Here is a 24,314-nt window from a genome sequence, read left to right as displayed (position 1 = left end):
CTGCCAAAGGCTCCAAACAGCATCCCTATCTGTCACTGACACTTCAAGCACAATTGGACCTGCTGGATGACATGGCCCAGGTGACAGAGCAGCTTGCACAGAAGCCTAGCTCTGTTGCAGAGCCTTCTCTTGTTCTGGGCCCCACTCAAAACTAGATTTTTGGGTCACTTGGTAAATGGGCCAGAGTAACACACCCAAGTGACTATGTTGCATCCCAAATCCAAAGCGGCCCACTAGGCACTGTGGCTCATTTTTAGTTGTAGGACCTCCGGCTACAATAATTTACTCTTCACCTTAGAAGGGTTATCTCAACATGCCCCATGCCACTGGACCCCTAGAAATTTCACTGACATAGAAGGCTGCTAAATTTTGTCAGATTTATATCCTACCTTCTGATGTGTAAATGCCTTACCAGTAAGTCTACAGTAGTTGCTACTTCTTGCTCACTAGATCCAGTCAGCATAATGTCATCAGTGTGATGGACCAGTGTGATATCACATGGAAAGGAAAGGTAATAAAGCTACGTGCGAACTAAATTATGACATAGGGCTGGAGAGTTGTTATACAACTGTAGGACAGTGAAGGTGTATTTCTGGCTTTGCTGGCTGAAAGCAAAGTGCCTCTGGTGGGCCTTATGGACAGGGATGGAGAAGAAGCATTTGCTAGGTGAATAACTGCATACCAGGTACCAAGGGATGTGTTAATTTGCTCAGTGAAACCACATCTGGTACAGCAGCTGCAGTCGGAGTCACCACCTGGTTAAGCTTGCAATAATCCACTGTCAATTCTCCAAGATCCATCTGTCTTCCACACAGGCCAAATAGAGTTGAATAGGGATATGATGGGAATCACCACCCCTGCATCTTTCAAGTCCTTGAAGGTGAAACTAATCTCTGCAATCCCTCAGGAATGCAGTACTGCATTTAGTTTACTATTTTCCTAGGTAGAGGCAGTTCTAATGGCTTCCATTTGCAATTTCCCACCATAATAGCCCTCACTCCACAGGTCAGGGAAACAATGTAGGGATTCTGCCAGCTGCTGAGTAGATCTACTCCAAGTATGCATTCTGTGACTGGGGAAAGAATCATAAGATGGGTTTGGGAACCCACGAGGCCCACTGTGAGACAGAGCTGAGCTAAAACTCCATTGATCCCCTTACCTCCATAAGCTGCTACTCTAACTGGCGGACCAGAGTGGTCTCCTGGAAACAGTGTCAGTTCAGAGCCAGTGTCCAGTAGTCCCCCAAAGATCTGATTATTTCCTTTTACTCAATGCACGGTTACCCTGGTAAAAGGCTGTAGGTCCCTTTGGGGAAGGCTGAGAGAAAGATTAACAGTATGAACTTTTGGCAGTGTTCCTCAAGGAGACCTGGGCTCACCATTCCAACTTTCAGGATCCTATTCGTTCCCCATCCATGCTCTCTCACTTTAACAGGGGACACACCCTGTAAGGCCAGGAATTCAACTTGTGTTGAAATTCAGCCAGTTGCAGGATGAGATTCTGGGTTTGATTTTCAGCAATCTCAGCCCTGCAACTACAGGAGATAAGGGTCTCCAGGGCACACCTACAAGCTTTCAGGTCATTTATGTGGCTCTTGTGCTGGGAATTCAAATCCTTGAGCTGGTCTTTACTTTCCCCACTTTGTAGAGCAACATTAGGAGCAACCAGCCAAGCTCATTATAGTCATTAATTTAAGAAACATGTTCAAAAATACACAGTCACCCAGATCCTTGCTTCTTATGAGTGGTTGATTATGAGTATCCACTGGTAATATTTTGTGTATCTCTATAAGCAGTTCATGCGATGGAATATCCGTGCTCTCTTTACTACTGGGATAGTCATTAGTGTCTCTAAAATCTAATCAGATTAGAAAGCCAATTCCAGAAACCCCAGAACCAATTCAGAAATTCATCCTTAAATTCTGTTCCTCTAGGGGCTTCCCTGGTGGCGCAGTGGTTGAGAGTCCGCCTGCCGATGCAGGGGACACGGGTTCGTGCCTTGGTCCGGGAAGATCCCACATGCCGTGGAGCGGCTGGGCCCGTGAGCCATGGCCGCTGAGCCTGCGCGTCTGGAGCCTGTGCTCCACAACAGCACAACGGGAGAGGCCACAACAGTGAGAGGCCCGCGTACCGGAAAAAACAAAAAAAAAAAAAAAAAAAGGAGGAAAGGAGAAAGGATAAAGTACTCAGTATATGGCCTTAGGAACACTGGTTATCCACTTGGTTTTTCCTCTTGGCCCACAAAGCCTAAAATAGTATCTGACACTGTTCTCCCCCACCACAGAGAAATGCACTTCAGAAACATGTTTCCAAAAAATGTTGCTAAGGGTTTTATTTCTAACAAGAGGAAAATAATAAAATAAAATTAAAATAGGCTTCAGTTGGAACCAAGTTTCTTGTTTTGCTTTTTTTTTCTTTTGAACAAATTAATTACACACCAACAATCTTCTTTTATTACAACATGAACCCAGGAGGAGGAAAGGAGACAGGGCAGGACATGGAGGGAAGATCAAGGTGGTAGTGAGGACAAGCACCAAAAGCTTTCTTCAGATCACAGGGAGCCCTGCTCAGCTCCCAGCCAAATTCATTTAAAATAAAAAACTGTGAGCACAGCTATGTGAAGTTTCCTCCTCCTGGGTGGAACAGTCAGGGGAAGGGAGGAGAAGGAGGCAAAGGGAGGAGGGAGGCAGGAGAAGGGGGGAAGGAGGAGAAAGAGTGAGAGGGAGAGGTGAGGTTAGTGTAGCATGGCCTGGCGAGGGCCACAACTGGGGAGAGAAGGGAGAGGAGATTCCCCCAGTTTGCATATGCACTGGCCGTGTCTCTGGAATGGTGCCGGCCCAGCCCCAGCCACCCCCCTGCCCACCTGCCCATCTGTCTATCTGCCTCAGGTGTCTGGGAATGCTGGTTAGAGGCTACCAGGGAGGGGGACTCCAGGGGCCGGCCCCCAGGAGCTGAGGTCTGAACAATACCTTGGAGTCAGAATATAAAAGTCAAGGGACTCGGGGATGGGCTGGGGTGGGGGGGTGGCCATCCCCCCTACTCGCCCACCTCCCAAGAAGCAGGCCTGATGGTCAGAAAGAGGATCCTTGAGGCCAAGGGGTCTCTGTTGGGGTCTGTGCTAGGCTCAGCCACTGTCACAATTGTTGCTGAGGCGGCTGCTGCGGGCAGGGCACGTGCAGCCGGGGAGTCAAAGTGGAGAAAGGGGCCGAGGAGCCTGAACTGGCCCCTAGCACTGGCTCCAAGCCATTCTGGTTCTCCTGGGTGCCGGGGCTGTCAGTGGTGGGCAGGGGTGGGCCCTCACCCCCAGTCTCCTCCTCCAGCTCCTCCTCCTCCTGGGCCTCCTCGGCCTCTGGCCCTGAGCTCCGTACCCTCTTTGGCTCTAGCTCCTCTCGGGCTGGGTCATCGCCCTCCCCACCCCGATCCACCTTCCGCCGCCGCCGCCTCTCCAGCGCCCGGCCCCGTGCTCGGCTCCCATGGCGCTCTGCCTTCTCCAGCTGTGATCACCAACGGGCAAAGAGAAGTGCGGGACAGTGGTCAGGCCTGGGCTCCCTGCCTGCTTGGCCTGACCTCCCATCCCTGCCCATGATCCCTCCTCTCCTCACCTCCAGAAGTGTGCGGATCCGCTCCAGGTTTGGAGGCTGCCCAGCCTGCAGCAGCTGCCAGATGCTGTGGTTCTCATCCAGGGTCACCTCAAGCAGATCCCCCTCCAACATGAGCTCCTCCAGGGGGGCCCGGGTTGCCTCAGGCAGCTCCAACACAGGGCCAGTCAACTGTGGCAACAGCGAGGACAGCAGCTCCAGGTCTGAGGGGTTGCGGGGACAAGCTGGGTTAGAGGCTGCTCCCGGTCGTACCCTCCCCCCCGACAGAGCCGAGGACCACGTGGGTCACTCTGGTGAAATCCAATAAACAGCCTACCCACACCTAAACCTACCTCTCTTACCTGAGCCCTCCCCCGGGGCTACCTTCTCGGGACTGGTCATGCTGTCTCCATTCTCCAGCAACCCCTGCACCTGCCGAAGAGAGCAAGGACTGGTAGCGGTAACTGAAGAACCAGGCCCGATTGCTCCCCCACAACCTCAGACTTGGGACCCTCCACCTCCGGGAGGAGGGCAGACACAGGCTGCCGGCACGGAGCATTGCAGGGATCTGGAGAGGAGGCAGAACGGGGCAGGGAGGCCAGGCCAAAGGAGACCAAAAGTCATAGAGCAGGGACAGGGCTGGAGCCTAAGTAAGGGTGAGGGCTAGGAGACAGGAATTTGAGGGCGAAAGAGCTGGGCTGTGCAGCTCACCTTAGGCATATCCTTGCCACTGCCTTCTCTGAGAGGGTCAGAGGCAGGGGCTGAAGGGTAGGTAGGGGGCTCCTCGGGCCTGGGTTCAGCCTGCAGCCGCTGGCGAAGCTCGGCCAGCCGTCCCAACACAGCAGTCACATCCTCAGAGGCCAGAGCCTGCCTGGCACGGCCTTGCCAGCTGATGGCCCTCTCTGTGAGGCACTGCAGGGCCTCACCCTCAGGCAGCCGCACAGGCAGTCTCTGCAGCGCTACCAGCAGTGCCAGGATGGTCTCCAGGCGTGGGCGCCGTGAGCGCATGCACAGCGGACACAAGAATTTGGTGTCCCACTCCCACCAGGCCAGCAGTGGGGATGAGGTGGGACTGGGCCTTGGGGAACTGAGGAGGCGGGGTACCGACACACATCGCCCATGGAACCAGTCCTGACACAGGTCACACTGCAGAGCTCCCACCCCAGCTGGCACCTGCCCACACACACAGATGGAGGTTGCAGAGGAAGCTGTGGTCGATGATGCCAGTGGACTGGGCTTGGCGGAGTTGGTGCGACGCAGCTGCAGAATTCCCTCCTTCTCCTTCTGTTCCCCCTCCTTGAAGGCCACGATCTGCCGTGCCCAGGACAGGGGAGGAGAGGTCAGCACCCCAACCCTCCTTCTCTGGCACCATGAATACCCCACTCCCAAACCAGGAGAACTGAGGCCCAGGGAGCAAGCAGTCTGCTGCTCATGGCCACCTGGCTCAGACACTACTGTCACCAGGCTCTTCTCCCCATCTGGGCCCAAGCTCCTTACCACAGAGCCTGGGTCCCTGAGGTCCTGCGCAGACAGCCCCAGCAACTCTGTGTCAGATTTGTACAACCCCAGCTCCTTCTCCATCCACCGGCTGCGCTTGGTGCTGTCTGAGCCGGCGTCTGCACATGGGCAGAGCACCTGAGGCAAGCAGACAAAAGAGGAATGTCCAGGCTTCCCCTCACTCCCACCCCCTCCCTCCCCTGCCCAGCACCCCCAAAGCCCCACTCATATGAGCTGTCTCAACAGCTGGGCCAGAGGCAGGAGAGGCTGTGGGTTAGGGTCCTAGGCCTCACCTCCAGCAGAGTGTAGCAAGAATTCTTCTTGAGAAAGGTCTTGGAGGCCTTCTCCCTCCAGGAGTGTGCCGTCAGTACCTGCAGCTCTAGCTGTCTCAGCTCCTCCAACCCCACAGGTAGGTCCCGGCCAACAGCCACCAGGCCCTCCAAGTCATCCAGGCAGGGGTAGTGATCACCATTCTGGGACAGGGGCAAGAGAAAGCTCAGTTCAACTTGCCAACATCTATGATGCTACTCTGTGCCTGGCCCTGAGCTGGGAAGACAGACTGGAATCAGTCTTGAGGCAGAAAAAACAGGGATCATCCTAAGGAAGGTACACCCACCTGGCTCTCTCTTACAACTCCTACATCCATTGGCTCAGCCTCTGGATATCCAGTCAGTCCCCAGGACCACCAGACTAGTTATTTTGTTGTGGTTTGCCTCTTCTATCCTCCCTGCCCCCCACCATTCTCATCCTAACCAGCATCCTATCTTCCCTCAGGCCAGCCTTGCAACCCTTCTTCACAATGCTCACCAAGCACGTTTTGCCTCCTCACGATGTGCTGTGACCCCTTCCTCTTTCTAGCCAACCCAACTCAACCCAGCACAAGGCAATGTATGCCATCTCTCCCAGCTGGACTGAAGGTGTCGGGTGAACGGGGCGGGGGGGGGGGGGTGTGCAACAGGGTCCTCACTTGGATCTCGTCCACATCAGCAATCCAGGCCCGGGCCTTAGCAAGAGCCTCCTTGAGAGCCTGGATGTTGGGCAGGTGAACAGGGATGTTTTCTGCCTCATGAATTATGGCCTCAAGCGTGGCTGGTGGATGCTTCTGCCTAAAGGTAGGGAAAAGAGAGGCCTCAGTGTGGGGTGGTCTGCCTAACCAGAAGCCCAGCCTGACTTCCAGATACAGCGGTATGAGCCCCTGGGGCTGCTGCTTGGGCCTATTTGCTTGTATTTTGCCTACGCATGGCTGTCAGTCCCTGCTTGCTCCAGATTGCACGCACCCAACTTCTGCCATACCTCCATGCCTCTGCTTGTCCACCAGTCTGTCAGCCTGTTGGCAGTGCCTACACACACAACCTGCAGTATTAACCTGGTGCTGCACTTTGTCAGACTGTCCCATGCATGGTGTCTTTCTACTGACACCTGTCCATCTGCCTTTTGGTACTTGTGCTTGTGAGTGTGTGCACACGTCAGCCTGTGGAGCTAGTCCTCTATATAGCTCTGTATCTGTCCATCTCTGCTTCTCCGTAAGACTATCTCTGCCTCTACGTGTACTATGGAGTTTAAAAAAAAAAAAAAGATAGGAAACAAAAAAGGCGAGGATAGTCAATACACCAACACAGGAGTCTGGTGCCCAAGGCCACCCATGGGAATCATCTTCAGCTTCTCTGCTAAACTTTGAAGGTTGCAGTAGAGCAGGGAGGGGAAGAAGCTAGACCCACCTGGCCTCCAGGCAGAGATGGGCCTTCTCCTCCCAGCGTTCAGCAATGGTCAGTAGCTCCTGCAGTTCAGCTCGGGCCTTGTCCACAGCAGGGCTAGGGGCTACACTGGCACCCGCGACCAACAGTCCCCGCATGACAGCCAGGGTGCCCCTTCGGGCTGAGGGGGCCAGTGTGCGTTTCATCTCATCCAGCCATCGCGCCTGTTCCACCTGCCGCTGGAGCTGCTGGGCCTCAGGTACCTCCACCCCCAGCTGCCGCCCTCTCTCCAGCAGGGACTGCAGGAGCCCCGGACTGGAGGGCAATGAGGCCAGGGCCTCACGGGCTTCAACCTGGTAGGCTTCCACCTGTTCCAGAATACCCTACCAGGACACAGATAAAGAACAAAATCCTCAGCAGGGCTCACACAGAAGTCCCACCACCACGTACCCCTGCCCTACCTACCTTCTTACCCTCCAGTAATTGCGAGGAGAGCCTAGCATGGGCTGGGCTCTCTTCCTTTGCCAGGCCCTAAGCAGTGGTTCCCAACACTCACTGCCCGATAGAATACCCTGTGGCATCTGTTAAAATGCAGATCTCTGGGTCCACTCCTTGAGATTCTTAATAGGGGTTGGTCAGGAGCCTGTGCTTTATTTAAGTCCCCAGAGGATTTTGATGTATAGCATCAGGAGACCCTCTGTCCTAAAAATGCTCTGCTATGCTTGGCCTTCTCACAATCTCTACACTCATACTGGTGTCCACTGCCCTCTCCATCCCACTCCTCTACCTTCCTGAACTTGACTCAGCTTTCCAGGCCCACAAACATCCTTGTTACTTCCTTTCTCCTCTTCCACCTCCACCAGGAAACCTTCCCTTGACTATATGCATCCTGTACCTGTACCCTTGTCACCTGCCCCTCAAATCCCATTTCTAAGAGGCAATTTGCTAAAAACCCGTTGCCTCTTACCTCCTGTTATTCTCACACGTGCATCCTGTCTTGCCCAAATACTTGCAACTTTTGAAAGAAGCCAAGAATGGCCTACTGCTCAGGTCCCCCAACCCCCCACCCCGATCCCTCAGCAGCACTTCAAGTCCACCCTTCCTCACCTTGACATCCCCAATCTGGTGCATGGCACAAGGCAGGTTGTTCATCTGGTCCAGAAAGGCCTGGAGCTCAGCCAGGGTCATCTGTAGACCAGCCACCCTGTAGGGGCTATGGAGTTTCACATGTAGGGTTTCAAGTCCAAACCCAGTCCCCTCCCTCCATCTCTGTGCTAAGGCCCAACACCTTTCCTCATCCCTGCCCACCTTGACCTCTCATACTTCACAGTTCCCCACAAATGCCCAGGTTAGAGGGAGGGTTTTCAGATACATGCAAGTTCATATGATGGGGGGAAAGAATTAGAAGAGAGGAATATAGTATATATTTGGTGGGGGAAGCTTATAAATTGATGGTAACAGAAGCTGGACAATTTTAATCCATCTTCTACTGTGAACTCTATGATCAGTTTATGCTTCTGTGTCCTTTTCTTGTCCCTAAACCTCCCACAACACCTCCCTGCCCACAAAATCCCTCGGCCTCTCTGAAATCAGTACCTTCAGGTACCGATAAAAAGAAACATTCCTAGCTTTCTTAGCACTGGGGCGCTCCCCTCCATTCTAGTTGCCTGGCCTCCTTGCCCTCCCCAACGCCTCCAACTGCAGTGCTTGTCAGCTTCCTGCTGATGTCATCTGCCTAATGGTACTCAGAGTCCACCCCTCCCCCCGCCATAGTCCTTCTCTTAGGTGCTGGCTCCTCAGCAGGCTACCTGTGCCCAACGCCTCATGCTTCCATACCCAGCTTCCTGGCCGCTGACCAGCCCCAGAGCCCGGGACACGCAAGCCTCTGCCTCGCTCAGGCAGTTCTTTAGTCGCTGCAGCAGCTCACTGTTAGGAAATCTCCGCTCACGGGCCTCAGACTCCAGTGCCCTCAGCTCTTCAAGGCCTGGAGAGAGAATGAGAGCAGCAAGGAGCAGGCAGTATTGAGTAAAGGCAGAGGAAGGGGGTGGGGGAGTACAGAAGAAAAGGGAATAGAACTTGCCTGTGGAGTCCCTCCGTCCCCCCATCACTCACTGCGCTTCCGCCCATCCTCCACCTCCAGGGCCACTCGCACTTTGTTGGCCCAGGTGTCAAAGGACTCAGCCCGGACCTTCAGCTTATGGAGCATGGCAGGGAGCTCATCCAAGGTGTACCGATATCTGGAGGAAGAGGGCAGGGAAGAGCACATCTGGCCCAGTTCTGCATCCCCCTCCTCAGCCCACTTCCTCCAGGTAGGCCCCCTGCTCACCGCAGGTACTGCCGGCTACTGGAGCACTTGCAGAGGTCATTGATGTGGGAAAGGCAGACAAGGCCGTCTGGGCAGTCATAGCAGGCTAGGGCTGATAGAAAGCACGTGGTCTTGCACTTGATGCACTGGCGCTCATCATCCGGGAGCAGCTCAAAAGCCTCTCGCTCAGCTTCCGTGATGCCCTGGGGGTGTTCATTATATAGAACAAGAAGAGGGCTGCAGAAACCCCTAACTCAGCCACCACTGAGCCCCACAGTAGACTCACTGAGCCCCACATTAGACTCAAATCTGTGCTAAGAGCTGTGGGGGAGACAAAACTCCACAGAGCACACTGCCTTTGTGAAGTCCAAACTCTCAAAGCTGGGGGAATCACATGAAGCAGGGTAAGATCAGTGTGGGCTGAGAGCGAGAAAAATCAGGTAAGATTCAGATCAGCAGAAAGGACCTTCGGGGTGAGAGAAGGTGAGGAAAGTGGTGGACTAAGGCTCCAGAGAGATGGCAATATGTGGAAGTGGCCAAGCGAAGTGCCATGTGCTGGGGAATAATGCTAGCTTCCAGGCACTCAGCGCCCACTGTGTTCCAGGCACTGTGCTGGCTGCTTTATCCACTGCACACACATCTATAACTTAGAGAAATAAACTCTACGTGCTTGTGTTCAGTGTTTAAAGATACAATTTTCCCCCCCAAAAAAACATGGCCTCCAAACCTAAGCCAATGACTTTATCTGTTGATTAGATGAAGAAAAAGCAATCCCTTCCAAAAATGGAGGAAAAGCCAGCTATCTTGGAGTAATTGAAAGACAATATAATGCTATACATTATGGGCAATTTTAGGGATTTTAGAGGGAAATTTTGATTCTAACATTTTTGTCTTCTATACCAACCTAACTTCTGCATAAGTCCATTGTACATTACAAATCCCGCTCCGCCACAAATGCGCTCTGCACATTACAAATCCTGCTCATAAGATGAGTCCACTGAACATTACAAACCTAGCTGCGTTGATATTGAGTAAATTATTTAAACCTCTCTGGGTTTCAGTTTCCCTACTTTGTAAAATGGAGACAACAGTACTATCGTCATTGGGTTGTTATGAGGATTAACAAAGGTAAAGTGACTAAGGACCTAGAAAAGTATCTTAGCACTTAGAATAGTGGAACTACAAAAGGCCCTGAATAGCCAAAGTAATCTTGAGAAAGAAAAACAAAGCTGGGGGTATGAAGTTTCCTGATTTCAAACTATATTACAAGGCTGTAGTAATCAAAACAGTATGGTAATGGCATAAAAACAGACCAATGGAACAGAATTAAGCCCCAAAATAAACTCTCGTATATATAGTTAACTAATATTTGGCAAAGAAGCCAAGAATACTCAATGGGGAAAGGACAGTCTCTTTGATAACTGGTCCTGGGAAAACTGGATAATCATATGCGGAAGAATGAAACTGGACCTTTATCTTATATCACTCACAAAAATTAACTTGAAATGGATTAAAGACTTAAACATAAGACCTGAAACCATAAAACTCCTAGAAGAAAATATAGGGAAAATGTTCCTGGACATTGGTCTTAGCAATGATTTCTTGTACGTGATACCTAAAAAGCACAAGCAACAAAAGCAAAAATAAATAAGTGGGACTACATCAAACTAAAAAGCATCTGCACAGCAAAAGAAACTATCAACAAAATCAAAAGGCAACCCATGGAACGGGAGAGAATATCCGCAAACTGTCTATCTGCTAAAGGGTTAATATCCAAAATATATAAAGGAATCATACAACTCAACAGCAAAAAAACCAAACAATCCGAATAAAAATTGGGCAAAGGACCTGAATAGACGTTTTTCCAAAGAAGACATACAAATGGCCAATAGGTACATGAAAAGATGTGCAACATCACTAATCATCAGGGAATGCAAATCAAAACCATAATTATCACCTCACACCTGTCAGAATGGCTTATTATCAAAAAGACAAGAGATAACAAGTGTTGGAGAGAATGTGGAGACAAAGGAACCTTTGTGCACTGCGGTGGGAATGCGAATTGGTGCAGTCACTTTGGAAAACAGTATGAAGGTTCCTCAAAAAATTAAAAATAGAACTACCATATGATCCAGAAATCCCTCTTCTGGGTATATATCCAAAGGAAATGAAACCAGGATCTCAAGGAGATATCTGCACTCCCATGTTGACTGCAGCATTATTCACAATAGCCAAAATATGGAAATAACCTAGGAGTCCATTAGTGGATGAATGGATAAATATGTGGGATGTGTGTGTGTGTATTCATACATACACATATAAAATGGAATATTATTCAGCCATAAGACATAAATCCTGCCATTTGTAACAACATGGATGGACCTTAAGGACATTATACTAAGTCAAACAAATCAGACAAAAAAGACAAGTATTATAGGATATCACTTATATATGGAATCTAAAAAAGCCAAACTCATAGAAACAGAGTAGTGGGAGTTCCCTGGTGGCCTAGTGGTTAGGATTCCGGGCTTTCACTGCCAAGGCCTGGGTTCAGTCCCTGGTCAGGGAACTGAGATCCTGCAAGCCGGCTTGCAATGCAGCCAGAAAGAAAAAAAAAAGAAAAACAGTAGCATGGTGGTGGTCAAGGGCTAGGGAGGTAGGGAAAATATGGAGACGCTGCTCAAAGGATACAAACTTCCAGTTAGAAGATAAATAAGTTTGGGGGATCCAATGTACAACATGATGACTATAGGAGGGGAAAAAAGAATAGGTGCTCAACAAATATTTACTGATATTGGCTCTAATCTTCAGATAAGGATACCTATTTCACAGGCCTGTCTCATTTTGCTAAGGAGGAAACTAAGTCTCAGAGAGAGTAACTTGCCCAAAGTGAGAATCTGTCTGCAGCCTATTTTGATTCTGAAGCCAGAGAATGCTGCTAAAAGGATGAAGCCCCTAGGTATTCTTGGATCATGGACTCCTTTGAGAACTGGATGCAAGCTATGAGCCCTCTCCCCAGAAAAGGACTCAAACACACACACACACACAATCTTTTACAGAATTTACAGGGTCCAGAACCCTTCTCCTTAGGTAAGGGCCAAGTGTAGAGAATTCTGAGTGTTAGGATGGAAACATCTTTTCCCACCTTGCTTTGACTCCTTCTGTAGTGTAGCACAGCCCCAGAGTGATCATTCAATAACAGCACTGAACAGAGAGAGCAAATGATGCCTAGAAAAGCCCAGGGGCTCACCAACTAATACCACAGACTGACAGGCCCCAGACTTCCAACACTTACCATAGCTGCAATTCTCCTTACAACCCATGCTCATAGGAAAGTTATAAATGAGCTTTAAAATAAGAAAGTATTACCCTAAATTTTCTTATTTTAAGAAAAGGGATCCAGCAAGGGATTCCTCAGGACCAGCATTCCTTTGTAATCCTATGGAGGACTCTCACTAAGTCAACTCCCTAACTGGACAAGTTTGGAGCTTTAAAAAGGCAGCTGGGGCTTCCCTGGTGGCGCAGTGGTTGAGAGTCTGCCTGCCGATGCAGGGGACACAGGTTCGTGCCCCGGTCTGGGAGGATCCCACATGCCGCGGAGCGGCTAGGCCTGTGAGCCATGGCCACTGAGCCTGCACGTCTGGAGCCTGTGCTCCGCAACGGGAGAGGCCACAACAGTGAGAGGCCCCACGTACCACATTAAAAAAAAAAAAAAAAGAAGGCAGCTGAACTACATGAATAGCGGTCCCACTCATCTACAAACGAAACTGACATGTTATGAGAAATCTATTAAAGGAAGACCGCCTTCTACTCAGTAATATTAACCTAGTTTGAGCTACTGAACTATATGAGTGTAATAAAATGGCATTTCTTAAGAAATGTTCCATATTTCTATCATTTTCTTCATGTACTAATATTACCAATAATAGCATCTGCTACACTGCAAGTGCAGCAATAGATGCTTTGACATAAATCACCTTACTCAAGCTTTACAACCACCCTGCAAGTGAGGTATTTATTCCCATTTTACAGAGTGGGAAAGTGAGACTATGAGAGGTTAACTAACTTGAAAAGGTTATCCAGCTTACCAGCAAGTGGGGGTTTCATATGTCAGTTGGTCTTGGGTTATTTAAATAATGATGTAATAACATCATTAGCAATAACAGCACCTGCTATGGGTCACTTACTTAACAAACATCTTAAATCCACTCAACTATCCCAAAAAAAAGCACTATTATCATCCCCATTTTTTTTCAGATGGGGATACTGATGCTCAGTGAAGTAAATTAACTTACTAACAGTTATTAGTAAATGGTAGAGAATGGAATTGTAGTTTCCAATCCAGATGTGTCTAGTTCTTTTCACTACTCCCTAAGAGAAGTGGCTACATCTTCTACTTCTTCCTCCCCCCCACCTCTGCCAGACTAGGGTACCCAATCCAGGGCACTCTCCCCACCACCCACCTTCTCTAGCAGGGCCTTTCGTAGACGCCGCTCCTCCTGAACCATGATGAACATCTCCTTATGCACAGCTGCTGCCAGGTTCAGGTCCAGCTTCTCTGGACAGGCAGCCATCTTGCAGATGAGTTCCTCATGGGAGAAGACACAGTATCTTCGGAGCCGGCGGTAGTGCTCAATGCACTGGCGCCCAGCTGGCAGCTGTGGACAGGTTCAAGGTTGAGTATGGCCAAGTCTGGAGGCGATGGTGCCTTAGCCTCCCCACAACCCTCCTACTTCTCCCTGCCATCCCATCACACTCCAGACTCACCCAGTCAGCAGTGCAAAAGTTGACAGCCTCAGCAAAGTTGTAGCCTTGGTTAAAGCCACTGTGGTAAGCACGAGGGAAGGTAATGACAAATTCTCCTGCACACTGGTTTGTGCGGACAACCTGAGGAAGAAAAGCCAAGGTCATTGAGACAGAGATCTAAGTCCAGGGTTCTTAAGGAGAGGAAGGAAAGTCTCAGGGAACACAGTCTGACAACAGATTCCCAGACCCTCCAACTCCGAAAGAAAGGACCATTGGTCTCTGCTCTCAAGGTTTTGATTTGTGATGACAGGAAAATTTGAGTCAAAAGCAGGAAATGTACGTATACCAAAATATTTCAACTTCCCTATTTTTTTTTTTTTTTTTTTTTTTTTTGCAGTACGCAGGCCTCTCACTGTTGTGGCCTCTCCCGTTGCGGAGCACAGGCTCCAGACGCGCAGGCTCAGCGGCCATGGCTCACGGGCCTAGCCACTCCGCAGCATGTGGGATCTTCCTGGACCGGGGCACGAACCCATGTCCCCTGCATCAGCAGGCAGACTCTCAACCACTGCGCCACCAGGGAGGCCCCCTAATAATTTTTTAAAAATTCAAAATATCACTTTTCATTAAGCTGGACGTGTTTTTTCTTTAATTTTTGTTACCAGTCATGTAAGCAGTTTCAAGAACCAAGTGGTTCTATAAGATTTGTTATAAAATCAGCAGACCCGGGGCTTCCCTAAATAACATGCTTCTAGACTATATTAAAAATAGCCTCCTATGTCTCAATTTGCTTAGTTTTCTGTGTATGTATTAGTAATTTAATCCCAACCTTTTGGACAAGTGTCCAACTTTCCTCTCTCCTATCACTTTTCACCTTTCTGTAGCAGTCTCTCATGGAGCCTTATGATCTGTTTCAATTGGGACCAGCTGCCCTCCCTGGACTGTCACTCTCCCACAACAGATCTCCTGTTTCCTAGATCCCATGTCTTCCTCTTTCTTGGTTTGTTCCTTTGCTGTGCTTAAGCACGTCGTCCAACAGCTTCCTGAGAAACGGTGGGAAGAACTTTTAAAAAAAATGCCTCTATTCTACTCTCAACCTTGATAATCTGACTGCACATAATAAGTTGAAAATCATTTTGAAAAAAAAAAAAAAAGAAAGAAAATAATTTTGAAGGCACGGCTCTAGTCTTCTAGATTCCAGTGTTGCTTTTGAAAAGTCTAAAGCTGTTCTGACTCCTAATGTTTTGAATGAAACCTGTTTTCTCTCTCAGAAAGCTTGTAGGAGTCTTCTGGTCCCATTGTTTGATATGAAAATTCACCAGGTATACCTTGGTGTGGATCTATTTGCATTCATGTACTGGGTAGGCCCTCTGATTCTGGAAACTGTCATTCAGTTCAGGGAAATTTTCTTGAACAATTTCTTAACAATTTGATCCTCTCAGTTTTCATTTATTCTCTTTTCAGAGAGAATTATTTGAATATTGAACCCCCAGAGCAAATTCTCTAACTTTCTCTACCTTTTTCCATCTTTATCTTTCTATTCTATTTTCTGGGAGATTTCCTTAACTGTTTATCTTCTAAGATTTTTATTTTTTTTTTCGTCTTCCACTTTTGCTATCTTAATTTTAATTTTCGTTCTCAGCATGTTCTTTTAAAATAGCATCCTGTTCTTATTTTATGTTTGCAATATATGCTCATCTCTGAAGGTATTAATAAGGTTTCCTTTCCTTTTCTTTTTGAAGTTTACTTCTCCCTGCCTAGGCTCTGTTTGTCCAAGCTGCTTTCTTACCATTTGGTTCTACTTTGTTTATTCTAGAACTTTCTCAGTTGTCTGGTAATCTGTGGCTATCTAGTTATATTCAAGAGTAAGAAATGAAAAGGCTGAATGAAAGTTCTGAGTACAGAGGTGAAGTTTGTCAACTGTGAGCCACTGTAGAGTGAAGCCACTTAGTTTGGGAAACTCTAGGTCTTTCCTTTTGGGCCAGTCAGATTCCCCAGAGAAAACTCTCCTATTTTTTTGCCTGAAGGAAAAAGGTCTGGCTTGCTATTGTTCTAAGAGCCAAGTGGAGGAAGATGGCTGAGAACCTCAGCATTCAGTAGGTATACAGTGAATCCTACTAGTTTCACTATACTTCTACTCTCAACTGTACCTAGAAGACCTCAATCCAGAGATCTATTTCAACCTCTTTGAAAGTAAATCTCACAGTCTTTTGCTAGAGTGAGGGAGGGTCACGTTTCCAGCTGCCCAGTGTGGGTGGGGATCCCATAGCTGCTGCTCTTTTAAAATCTTATTTATTTATTTATTTATTTATTTATTTATTTATTTATTTATTTGGGTCTTCGTTGCTGCGCGTGGGCTACTCTTTGTTGCGGTGCTTGGGCTTCTTATTGCGGTGGCTTCTCTTGTTGCGGAGCACAGGCTCTAGGCGCATGGGCTTCAGGAGTTGTGACATGCGGGCTCAGTAGTTGTGGCACGCGGGCTCAGCAGTTGTGGCACACGGGCTTAGTTGCTCCGCAGCATGTGGGATCTTCCCAGACCAGGGCTTGAACCCATGTCCCCTGCACTGGCAGGTGGATTCTTAACCACTGTGCCACCAGGGAAGTCCCTCCCATAGCTTCTTATATAAATATGAACCAATCTTTATTTTTACCCCATTCGTCTTTACTCCCTGGTCTTTACTCCCTGGAATGTCTGCTGCAACCAACTACTGAACCCTTGCGGGGTACTGAGGTATAAATCAGATTGGTTCTCAGATATTCCAGAACTGGCTTAAGATTCAGTTTTCTTATTTCCTCGTTTCAAGAATTTTGTTTATCATTGTCTCTCTTCTTGTTTTCCCCATCTCTGTGATTTTTTTTTTTTTTACCTTAAAAAAAATCACTTTGTGGCATTTTGTGAAGTTTCAGTAAGGAATGGAAGTAGCCATGTGTATGTTTAATCAGCTGCCTTTACCAAGAAGTCTTGCAAAGTTTTTTAAAATGAACATTCCATGCTGATGAAGACACAGTGAAATAAGTACAGTGCTGTTATGGGGACCAATAACTTCTCTCTGGAAAGCAAAATCGCTGACACATAACCAAAAACCTAAAATGTTTACAGCCTTCAACCCAACAATTCATCTGCTAGGGTTCTAGACTAATGAGGAGAGAATCAGCATCCTAACAATACTGAATCTGCACATTTATTCAGGCCATGTATCAGTTCCCACCTCCAGTACATTTTCTTCTCAAACCTTTCCCTACTTAGAGGCAACATCAGTATTTACTGCTTGTACTACTGCACTGGCCCCCATTACCAACCACTAGAATTGTCTTCCCCAACCAAAATGCAAACCTGATTATGTAATGTCCCTGTTGAGAACCCCCCCTCACTTGAATCCCCATATCTACATGATAAAGCCACGGCCCCAACAGGCAAACCCTTACTCTTCCTTCAAGTGTCACCACTTCTACAAATGCTTTCCTGACCTCCCCCCGCCGCCCCCACTTCCTAATGACCCAGTCTGTTGTCCTTTTGTAGCACCTCTAATATTTTATTCCAGTTGTTTACTCACCTTTGTCCTCTACTCAACTGCACATGACTAAAGGCAGGGATTAGTTTATTTGCTTTCAGGGTGCTGACCAGAGGCCTTGCACACAGAGGGAGTTCTAGCAGTATTTGCTGAATGATCTAGTCCCAGCCTTAATTTTACAGATGTGAAAACTGAGTCCCACAGAAGCCTCAAGTAGCAGAGCCAGAAATAGAACCTAATGCACCCTCATTTTGGCAATGTCACTTTACTGTTTCCTATGCAGTTTTTTTTAGAAAGCTCTCCTCACATTCTGCAGCTATTAAAAAATGACCCAAAAGTCCATCAACTGGTGAATGGACAAACAAAATGTAGTATATCCATACAATATAATATTATTCCATCACAAAAGGGAATGAAGTTCTGAAGCAAGCTATAACATAGATGAACCTCAAAAATATTATGCTAAGTGAAAAGCCAGACAAAAAAGACCACATATTATTCCATTTATATGAACTGTCTAGAAAAAGCAAAGTTTTAGAGTTAGCAGATCAGTGGTTGCCTGGGACTAGGGGTTGGAATGGAGAGTGACTGCAAAAGGGCACAAGGGATCCTTTTGGGGTGATGGAAATGTTCTAAAACTGGATTGTCGTGATGGTAGCACAACCCTGTAAATTCACTGAATGGTGCATTTAAAATGCGTGATTTTTATGGTATGTAAATTATACTGCAATAAAGCCGTTTTCCAAAAAAGATGGTTATAAATAGTTCATGGTGAGGAAGTAAAAAATTATTCTAGACCAGCATTGTCCAATAGTAATATAATGCCAGCCACATATGTACTTTTTAAATTCTCCAGTAGCCACATTAAAAAAGTAAAAAGAAAAAAAAAAAAAAAAAAAAGTAAAAAGAAACAGGTGAAATTAACTTCAATGTATTTTATTTAATATATCCACAATATTATCATTTTAATGTATAATTGGTATACAAAAGTACTACTGAGATATTTCACATTCTCTGTTTCATACAATGTCTTGAAATCCAACATATGTTTTATACTTTCAGTACATTTCAGTTGGGACTAGCCATGTTTCAAGTGCTCAATAGCCACATGTGGCTAGTGGCTACCAAATTGGACAATGCCATTCTAGATGATCAAACTTAACAAAAGAGATTATAAAATCCATACCCTGATTACTGTCATGTCAAAACTTACATAAAAAAGATGGAAATGTAACAAAATGTGGAGGATATAGAGATGACCTCTCTACTGCCACTTTTTGGAAAGGGGGGATGTTTCTTTTATAATAAAAATACTTATACTATGTATCTCTATAAAAAGAAATGGCCCTCGGACTTCCCTGGTGGCACAGTGGTTGAGAGTCCGCCTGGCGATGCAGGGGACACGGGATCGTGCCCCGGTCCGGGAAGATCCCACATGCCGCGGAGCGGCTGGGCCCGTGAGCCATGGCCGCTGAGCCTGCGCGTCCGGAGTCTGTGCTCCGCAGCGGGAGAGGCCACAACAGTGAGAGGCCCGCGTACCGCAAAAAAAAGAAATGGCCCTCTCTCACCAAAGGGGAAGATGGGTGAGGTGGAGGGGGGGGCGCGGCCAAAGACAGCTCTGAGGGACCTCCAGCTGGCTAAACTGCAGCCTGCCAACATGTGAATATGAAAATCAGATGTCCTGGATTGAGGGGATACTGCCAAGTCCAAAGAGCCTGGAGATGCTGGGAACTACCTATAGAAAGGGCCTGGCAGACAGAGGGTGGGGTGGTGAAACAGCAGCTGGCCAGAGAAGCTGGGGAGCTATGAGCAGGAGAAATGCTGTGAAGGTGGAAGCAAAAAAGTCTGTGATAAAAGTTTTTTTAAGAAGAGATTAGGGCTTCCCTGGTGGTGCAGTGGTTGAGAGTCCGCCTGCCGATGCAGGGGACACAGGTTCGTGCCCCGGTCCGGGAAGATCCCACATGCTGCGGAGCAGCTGGGCCCGTGAGCCATGGCCGCTGAGCCTGCGCGTCCGGAGCCTGTGCTCCTCAACGGGAGAGGCTACAACAGTGAGAGGCCCGTGTACCGCAAAAATAAATAAATAAAAAGAGATTAGAATTGAATGAATATATATATGTGTGTATATATATGTATGCATGTATGTATGAATCTTAGCTGTCTGAATCCTTAAGGAGAATCCTCTTCTACTCTCATAATTCTCCTTGACACTGTGGGAAAGAACTGATGCTGTGGGTCAGGAAGAAAGGAGTCTGAGGAAAGGTCAGACCCGATGTCTACTTGTGAAGAGCATAACTTGAAGGGCCCTTGGTCATTTCTACATCTTGAGTCCAGTAATTCTTTTTTTTTTTTCCCAGTAATTCTTAAATGAGGTGATGCAGAGAGGGAAAAGGAATGCGTTTCCTCTAATTCCCTAGATATCTCAAACCTTGGTTAAGTATCACTAAAATGCATAATAAAAAGTATTACTCATAGGTTATATAGTATAGCAAAACAAGCTGAAGGCAAGAAGAAATTCAGGCGAGAACCACTGACCTACTGTACAGATGACCAGGGATTTCAAGGAGATATTAATTCAATATGTACTGACTGCTTACTGTCCCACGCACTAGACTAAGCAGCAAGGTAGCCAAGGATGGTTTTGGGGGGACAGGGTTGAAGGGAGTGGGGAGGAGTAGCAGCACAAAATGAATAAGACTGAAAGCAGAGGTGGAAGATGTACTCATTCCTGTTTCTACAGGACTGTTGATCAGGTTATTTTAAGATCCACACCAGAAAACTGGCCGATACTATTCAACGTCAGAAATTCCCAGGAATATAAAGCCCCTTATAGGTAAGCCAAGATGTATACCCACGGTGGGAGAGAAGTCCACAGAGAAGGAGAACAGGACAAGTCAGGACTCTGGGTTCAGCTTTTTTTTTTTTAAATGCTGAAAGATATTGGCACTTTTTTTTTTTAGGTTACTTCCCCCCACCCCGTCCCAGCTTTACTGAGATATAGTTGACATATAACATGTTGGTGTACAACATGTGGATTTGGTACACTTATATATTGCAAACTAATTACCACCATAGAACTCTGACCTGTTAAATAAGTAAACAGACCTACCCACTGCTCCAAGAAGGGTCACAATATGGAAAGGATAGCAGAGACTGCTAGTTGTCCCCCTATATTCATTCTCACCCTCTTTCTTAATAGCATGACCTCCAATTTGTAGCTGGTACATGACCATCCTTAGTAAAAATCAGATTGTCCAGTTTTCCTCACAGCTAGATGTGGCCATGTGACTAAGCTGTGACTAACCAGAGGTGAATGGAAATGATGTGTGCCCTTAAGAGTAAGGAGACTTGCCTTGCCCAGTCCTTCCTCTATTTCCCCTTTCCACTGGTGGAAGCCATCCCTAAGGTGTTGCCCTCAAACATCAGGCCCAGAGGGCTCACCATCACATTGTATCTCTAATCACTATTATTTCTGTCAAACCTATAGCCTGATTAAGATAGAATAGGAGGGCTTCCCTGGTGGCGCAGTTGTTGAGAGTCCGCTTGCCGATGAAGGGGACACGGGTTCGTGCCCCGGTGCGGGAAGATCCCGCATGCCGCGGAGCGGCTGGGCCCGTGAGCCATGGCCGCTGAGCCTGCGCGTCTGGAGCCTGTGCTCCGCAACGGGAGAGGCCACAACGGTGAGAGGCCCGCGTACCGCAAAAAAAAAAAAAAAAAAAAAAAAGATAGAATAGCAATGAGAAAGGGGCAGGGGTAGATTCCAGACAATGACCACCACCACCACCACCACCACCACAAAGGACACCACTAACTCATTCCTACACCTTGCCCCTATTTCCTGGACACTCACCGGCACACCATGGGACATGAGGGTGTTGGGATTCATGAGGGTGACAAGTTGGTGCAGAAGGTCAGGCTGGCTATCAAAGAGCTCAGGCGTCAGCTTCTTCATCACCTCTTCCAAATGTTCTGCTGCAAGTGAGGGTACCCCATACCAGGTCTTCGGCTCACCCCTGGCCAAGCAGAAAGGAGGCATGTAGAGTGGACACACCTATGGTACTGAAGGAGCCCACCCTGACTGCTTCCCTAGCTCTCCAGGACCCCACTCACCAGTGGAGGTAGTTAATGGAGTAACTCCAGTGATCCTCAATATGCCAGCAAAAGGCTGAGAAGACCATGCCCACGTAGAGCCAGGGCACCTTCATGCCAGAGATATCTGCATTGATGTGGCACAGTACGGACTGCTCCAGCACCGGCATCACATTCAGGTTCCAACCACTAGTAGCATACTCCTGTCAGGTCAGGTATTTGTGGAAAAGGGATGAGAGTTTTGCTAAGGAGTGGAGATCTTTAACCCAGGGAACCTTAATTTCGAGGTCACAGACCTTTCTGAAACATCTAAGAAATAATATAGGTGTTCTTCCCCCTGCCTCCGTCAAATGCATACACACAAAATTTCAATCCACTTGACTTTACTTCAATTTTAGGGAGGTTTATAGATGTGCCCACCCACCAAAATATCTGCAAGTTAAAAGCCCCTGCTCTGGACCAAAATGCACCCTTCCCTTGATACAGGCCTAGGGCCTCATTATTTCCTGAACTTACAATCCCAGTCCCTGAACACTTCTTATGAATGAGCCAGGCACCCTGCCAGGTACTTCATATACCTTCTCATTTAATTCTTATAAAATTTGTAAAATGGATACTATCCCCATTCTACAGACAAAAAAAAAACAGCCAATATCATGGCTGGAGATGCCATGCCAGATATTAGGCTGTGTTCTTTACACACATCATCCCATCTACATCTCACAGCAACCATATAAGGTAGGCATAATAGTCCCCATCCTATAGAGTTACTGAGTCTTTCAGATACTAAACGACTTGCTTAAGTCACACAGCTGACATAACCATGAATCACCTACTCACCTCCTCCTCAGGGGTTAGGTGCCGCTTACTGTCACTGACGGGGAAACCGCTACCAAATTCTTTGGAATGGATGTCAGCCCCATACTCAACAGTCACATCTTCCTCAATGCTATTCACCAGCCGCCAGAATTCCTTCTCCACGAGTTCTGTGGGCACCATCTAAGGAACAGGGGTAGCAGATGACCATGGCCCATCATATCCTGGCCCCACTGACCCAGGAGAGCTATTGACCATCAGGCACCTATGACCCTAGCCCTGACACTACCCCAGCCCTCCATCACCTACGTGTACGGGCATGTTGAAGTAATCGGCTTTAAAGGAGTCAGCCATCTCGCCAAAGCTCTGCAGAGTGTATTCCCGGGTAGCCTGCTCAAAGCCAAAGGCTTCGGGGGGGCGCTTACACTCCTGAAACCCAAAGGAGAACACGTCACCAAGGCAGAGGCAAAGAGGTGGAGAATCCTCAAAAGCGGAGCTGGAATATGGGGTAGGAGTCAGAAGGAGAACAGCCCTAGGTCTGTACTGAAGGCCCCTGAGGCAGGTCTCACGTCATAGCTCTACCTTTTCCTCCTAGCACTTGAGCAGTTAGTCTCTTCATTCCCCACATGCACTTCTACCATGCTCTTGCTCTTCTCTTCCTTTAGGACTTTACTATCTAAACCATGGGCTCCGACTTAAATATGCTACCCCATGCTCTTCTGCCACTATTTTTTCTCTCAAGATAAAATGTGACTTTATACAGGATGCTTAGAGAAGTTTTATGCCCAGACTGGAACTACAGACCTGGGAAAATGACACTGAATATTCTAGTAGCTTGGAGGATGGGAAACGAAGGCACCAACTCCTAGTGTCAAACCCCACACTATTCCTGTTCTTTACACTGTCTCAGAAGACAGGACGTGTGTCTAACTCACCTTGTATCTATGTTCGTGGTTTTAGATGAGAGATGTATGTACCCCAGTCAGACACACCTTCTGCTCATGTCTGAAAACTAAAAGTCAATCTGGTCCACTGGCCCACAACCACTTAGAGAAGAGAGCCAAGTAGACCTGACAGTCTGTTGTCTATGATACTTTTGGTATCCAAACTCCTCCCTAAAGGAATCCCCACCACTACCAAGGCAATTATGCACTGCCCTGGTCTCTTTCCTCATTTGTGTGTGTCTAGTGTGTGTGCACGTGCACACCTGGTCTCTATGACCACAGTTGACAGGGCAAGAAACTGTCAGCGTCTACTCTCCAGAAACCGAGGGAGAGATGTAGACAAGCACCCGGAATTTGGATCAAGGTAGGAGGCTCATGAAATGGAACTGAAAGACTTCCCAGGCCTCTTAGCCCTCACTGCTGCTACAGCTGCTCTCCTCACTGCCTCTCTTGCACTAGGTACACTATCCCCATGTATCCTTACTCCTGCACTCCTCCATCCCCCAGTCTAGAAAGCCTGCCCACCTCTTGTAGTTAAAATCTACAACACTGCAAACCAATCTAATTATCACAACAGAAGGAAAATACCTAAATAAATATTATACCCACATGATGGACCCCCTACAAGGGAAAAAAAAAATCATACCCATGAATAAATTTAATAATATAGAAAAATGATTATAAAGTAACAAATGAAAATATACAGTAAGATCCCAAACTTGTTAAAGATAGTTATATATACGCAACAACGAAAAGATGAGAAGAAAATATACCAGACTATTAACAATGGTTGTCTCTAGGTGGTGAGATGATAGGTAATTTGTCTATTTTCCAAGCTTTCTAAAAGAAACAAAGAATAAAAAACTTGGAAATCAAAAGAACATTTTTTTTCATATTCCTGTCCTCCAAATCTCATTGCTGACACCTTCCCTGATTACTACCCTTAGTCACTTTCCTGTCCTCTGAACTTCTACATCTGAATTTCTAACACACAATTTAACATTTGATTATATGTCATCACATATGATCTGTCTAATCATGACTCTCACCTCCTGGGGTGGTCTGAGAGCTCCCAGAGAACACAGGCTGAGTGTCCTCCTTTTCTTTCTCCCAAAGTTCTGCCCAACCTAGCCCCACCCC

At 47.4% G+C, this 24,314-nt stretch overlaps 1 protein-coding gene and 1 long non-coding RNA gene across 13 annotated transcripts in view; one reads left to right on the top strand and one right to left on the bottom strand.

Annotated features, from left to right (window-relative positions):
* LOC111170786 (uncharacterized) overlaps positions 1-3,041 on the top strand; it is a 35,780-nt gene extending 32,739 nt beyond the window's left edge. The window contains exon 3 of the long non-coding RNA XR_016391369.1: positions 1,934-3,041. This is a non-coding gene — a long non-coding RNA (uncharacterized LOC111170786). The remainder of the gene's footprint in view (positions 1-1,933) is intronic.
* Positions 3,014-24,314, bottom strand: part of KDM5C (lysine demethylase 5C) — a 32,056-nt gene continuing 10,755 nt past the window's right edge. For 3 of the 12 annotated variants that reach the window (XM_089904526.1, XM_089904529.1, XM_089904525.1), the window contains 18 exons: positions 22,540-22,659; positions 22,255-22,413; positions 21,436-21,617; positions 21,176-21,338; positions 13,841-13,960; positions 13,537-13,731; positions 9,095-9,276; positions 8,881-9,005; positions 8,605-8,752; positions 7,876-7,981; positions 6,793-7,151; positions 6,042-6,180; positions 5,368-5,547; positions 5,075-5,212; positions 4,290-4,888; positions 3,931-4,013; positions 3,602-3,801; positions 3,014-3,493 (listed from right to left, as the gene is read on the bottom strand). In XM_089904526.1, the coding sequence (XP_089760652.1) occupies positions 3,134-3,493; positions 3,602-3,801; positions 3,931-4,013; positions 4,290-4,888; positions 5,075-5,212; positions 5,368-5,547; positions 6,042-6,180; positions 6,793-7,151; positions 7,876-7,981; positions 8,605-8,752; positions 8,881-9,005; positions 9,095-9,276; positions 13,537-13,731; positions 13,841-13,960; positions 21,176-21,338; positions 21,436-21,617; positions 22,255-22,413; positions 22,540-22,659 (3,558 nt within the window). In that variant the 3' untranslated portion in view covers positions 3,014-3,133. Of the gene's footprint in view, positions 3,494-3,601; positions 3,802-3,930; positions 4,014-4,288; positions 4,889-5,074; positions 5,213-5,367; positions 5,548-6,041; positions 6,181-6,792; positions 7,152-7,875; positions 7,982-8,604; positions 8,753-8,880; positions 9,006-9,094; positions 9,277-13,536; positions 13,732-13,840; positions 13,961-21,175; positions 21,339-21,435; positions 21,618-22,254; positions 22,414-22,539; positions 22,660-24,223; positions 24,302-24,314 lie in introns of all 12 variants that reach the window. The other 9 variants (XM_022566334.2, XM_022566331.3, XM_022566330.3 and 6 more) reach the window with 6 other exon arrangements.

This window comes from Delphinapterus leucas, chromosome X, assembly GCF_059928025.1.
Source record: "Delphinapterus leucas isolate spDelLeu-1000000601 "Yukka" chromosome X, BTC_Dleu_Yukka2, whole genome shotgun sequence".
Lineage (NCBI taxonomy): Eukaryota > Metazoa > Chordata > Mammalia > Artiodactyla > Monodontidae > Delphinapterus > Delphinapterus leucas.
This window is presented reverse-complemented; position numbering and strand designations above follow the sequence as displayed.